Raw genomic sequence first — 4,018 nt, forward strand, 5'->3', positions numbered from 1 at the left:
TTATTTGGATATTTTCGGCAGACCCAGGAGCTGACTAATCAGTTTCCTCATTGCCAGCTTCATGTCTTTGTTCCTCATTGTGTAAATGGCAGGATTCAGGATGGGGGTGATCAGAAAGTCCACAATGGCAAGAAACTTATCCACCGACACTGTGGGAAATGGCCACATATAAACAAAGATGCATGGTCCAAAAAACAAAACGACCACAGAGATGTGAGCTGAAAGGGTGGAGAGGGCCTTGGACAAACCACCTGAAGGGCATCTCCATACAGTGAACAGGATGAGGATATAGGAGATAATCAGCAAGAAGAAGGTGCCTATGGAAATGAATCCACTGATAGCAGTTACCAAGAATTCCATTCTATAGGTATCTATGCAGGCCAGTTTGATAAACCAGGGAAGATCACAGTAAAAGCTATCTATCTCATTAGGACCACAGAAAGGTAAATGGACAACAAAAGCTACCTGAATCACTGAGTGAATGATACCAATAAGCCAAGCACCAGACAGAAGCAAACTGCACATCCGTGGGCTCATGATGGTCAGGTAGTGGAGGGGCTTGCAGATGGCCACATATCTGTCCAAGGCCATGGCTACCAGGAGTACCATCTCAGATCCACCCAGGATATGAAGGACAAAAATTTGGATGAGACATTCCTGGAATGATATGGTTTTATCCCCAGAATAAAGATCATGAATCATTTTAGGAACTGCTAAGGTGGAAAAACACAAATCAATAAATGAAAGGTTAGCTAAAAGAAAGTACATGGGAGAATGTAAATGAGCATCGAAGGTCACTGTAAACACAACAAGGGTGTTTCCCAGAATAATCGTGAGATAAAACACTGTAGAGAAGGCAAGGAGGAAATGCTGCACTGGTCTGTAGTTAGAAAGTCCCAGCAATATAAATTCAGAAACTTCAGAGAAATTGGATTCATACATTTGGTTCTCTTTCTTTTTGTGTATGTGTGCTACCTAAAACATCAAAAACAAATCAATAAGAAAATAATTAATCATCAATAAATATTGTAACAGATTTAAATTATTTTATAAGGTAGAATAATTAAAAAGGAAATCTTCAAAAATATCTATAATATATTTTGAAAAATCAGTGAGTGTATTTATTATCCATTCAACTACTACTCACCATAAGTGCATACAGTATGCCAGGGACTATGTCAAGTTCCGAAGTAGAAGTAAAACATTGATTCTGGCCTCAGCAGATTTGTGGGCTAATGGTGCATCTAGGTATTAAATATCTTTAAATGTAGATAAGACACTGATAACTGATTGAAGAGAAGAACTGAGTACTACACGAAAACAAGTGGCTTAACTCAAGGTGGCTGCTTTGACTGAATTAACTAGAAAGTTACTATACTAAGAGTAAGTATAGTCCATATTGTGAAATGTTTGTTCAAAGACCCTGAGACCTGCAGGAAGGCATTGGGCAGGAGGATGAACAACTGAGATCACATTACATTGATACAGAATCTTATATCCATGAGATTTGCTTTTTTATCCTAAAAGCAACAGAAAACTATCAAGGATTTTAAACAACAGCTTCCTCATATTTCTATTTTCAAATGTTCATAGATGATTCAGTGGAAAGAAAGGGCTATAGTGACTATAAGGTGACCGAGTGAAGATACATAACAGTTATACTGGCTATACTGGTTGACTAGGTGTATCAGTCAAACAATGATGGTCACAGAAAAGATAAAACAGGGAAAACTATAGATCTTTGCCTATCAATATAAAGTCAGGGCTGAGTTTGTAGCTCAGTGTAAGAGTGCTTGCCTAGCATGTGTGAGGTGCTAGACTTGATTCTCAGCACCACATATAAATATATAAAATAAAGGTCCATGAACAATTAAAAATATTTTAAATAATAAAATCAATGAAAATTAACTGGATACTTAAATGTTGAAAGGAGAAACAAATCCGAAGAAGTTATGGGAATATTTAGGCATATATTAATATTAAAAATTCATGCCAGAATACCCCATATTCACAAGTCATGCAGAATATAATTAAACTAGTATCCAAAATAACAAAATATAAATAATATATCACATATGTGTGTGTGTGTGTGTGTATATATACACATGGATGCATGAAGACAGTGAAAGTAGATATACATGTAGATATATTTATAAGAACTTAAAAACACTATAAAAATAAAGACAAACTAGAAAATAGTTGCAAAATATCAGACAAAACATTAACCTTTTTATAAAAAAAATTAGTCTTTCAAATATAATGGATGAAATGTTAATTAATTTAAAAATGAACAAACTATATAAAGACAAGGGAAAAAAGATGAAATCCTAATAGTCAATCAACATATGAACTATAAACATATTATTAGTATTAGAGAAACTTAAATAGGACAACACTGGTTTACTCTTTTGAACATAAGTCACAATTTTTTCAGTAATTGATAAGTTACCATAAATGGGGCTATGAGTGAACTAGACACTCTCTTACATTGACAGTGACAGTGTAAACTATTTCAATTTAGTCAAAACACATAGGAAACCTATTGTTAAAAAATTGTATATATACAAAGAAAATATACAAAGATACTTTTCCAAAATCTTTAGTGATAAATTATTATCTCTGGGTTTTCATGGATTACTTTTTAGTTTGAAAAAAAAATTGTTCTTTCAGTCACCGTAAAATGAAGGTTAAATATAGATTGTATATAGATCTAATCTATGGACTTATTTTTTTCCCGTCTAAATTTTTAAAATCAATTCATCTTTGAATAAACAACAGTTCATGCTTCTCACACCTGGAGTGACCTGGGTTCCAACTAGCTTTACCACCACCAAGCTTTCCCCAGGTTCACCCCACTAACAACCTTTCTTTCTCATGTCATCACTGTCCCTGCTGCCACTCCACAACAAGCCCTGGCTCCACGTGGAAACCACTGTACACTTCATATGAAGGAAAGCAAATAAACTGACAGAGCATCCTGCAACCATCATAGTCAAAAACAGACAAAGCAGAGAGACCAGGCAGGTAGCGGCATTACTCATAAGGTATAGAGTGGGCACTGTAGCCAGGGGGGGAAACAAGCAGGGGTGATGGGATGAGGCTCTACCAAAAGGGCACAAAGTTAGGACTTTCATAGACAGTAAGTGTGAATAGAACAGAATTGGGGACATAATGCCTTATTGCTACTGTACTCTATATTCAAAATTCTGGATGAAAAGATTTTTAAAACAATTTTTTTTAGTTGTAATTGGACACAATACCTTTATTTTATTTATTTATTTTTATAAGGTGCTGAGGATCGAACCCAGTGCCTTTCATGTGCAAAGTGAGCACTCTAACCCTGAGCCACAACTCCAGCCCAATGAAAAGATTTTGAATGCTGTCACCCAAAGAAATGATACATGTTTGAGAACATAGTTATGTTTACCCTTATTTAAACATTATACAACTTGTATATGTATCAAAACATTATTTGGTGTCCATAAATATGTACAATTTATGTTCTTACAAAATAGTTAATTTTGAATTTAAATTAAAAATTAATTGAGCAAGAGAGAAAGGGACAATAATTGCAATGAATGACAACGTTATATTGGGCAGAAGTTATAATCAGATCTATCTAAAAGTTTTGATCATGTATTGGGAGAATTTTAATGTGCACATATTCAGGAATAATTAATGGAATAGTTAATAATGGACAATTAATGTTCATTCTCTATTTTTCCTAACTAAAAAAATGAAAAAATAAGACCAAAACAGAAGTAAGTATAATATGGCAGTGCTAATGGATTTATTTTTTCTGAATGGTTAGAAAATTTGAATGATTAATTTGTTTCTTTTATCTTTACTTTTGAAATGTTAAATTTCCCTACGTTGATATAAACTGTCTTAATTTCATACAGTTCAATAAGAACATAAAAATAATATTATCAGAGTATTATGACTGATAGAAGGATCAATGTGTTAACACCACAGGAAGAGAGGGTTAAATTTAAAAACCACATAGGGAAGCAGAAGT

The 4,018-nt window shown here is 33.9% G+C and overlaps 1 protein-coding gene across 1 annotated transcript; it reads right to left on the minus strand.

The window, feature by feature from the left end:
* LOC114084773 (olfactory receptor 4F15-like) lies at nt 1–942 on the minus strand. Its single transcript, XM_027925793.2, has one exon. The coding sequence runs from the start codon at nt 940–942 to the stop codon at nt 1–3; it is 942 nt and encodes a 313-aa protein (XP_027781594.2).
* Between the last annotated feature and the right edge of the window lie 3,076 nt (nt 943–4,018).

The sequence above is a fragment of the Marmota flaviventris genome, chromosome 2, assembly GCF_047511675.1.
Source record: "Marmota flaviventris isolate mMarFla1 chromosome 2, mMarFla1.hap1, whole genome shotgun sequence".
Taxonomy (NCBI): Eukaryota; Metazoa; Chordata; class Mammalia; order Rodentia; family Sciuridae; genus Marmota; species Marmota flaviventris.

Excerpts from the sequence above, each read along its gene's own strand:
- LOC114084773 (XM_027925793.2), bottom strand. The coding sequence starts at position 942 with ATGTATGAATCCAATTTCTCTGAAGTTTCTGAATTTATATTGCTGGGA.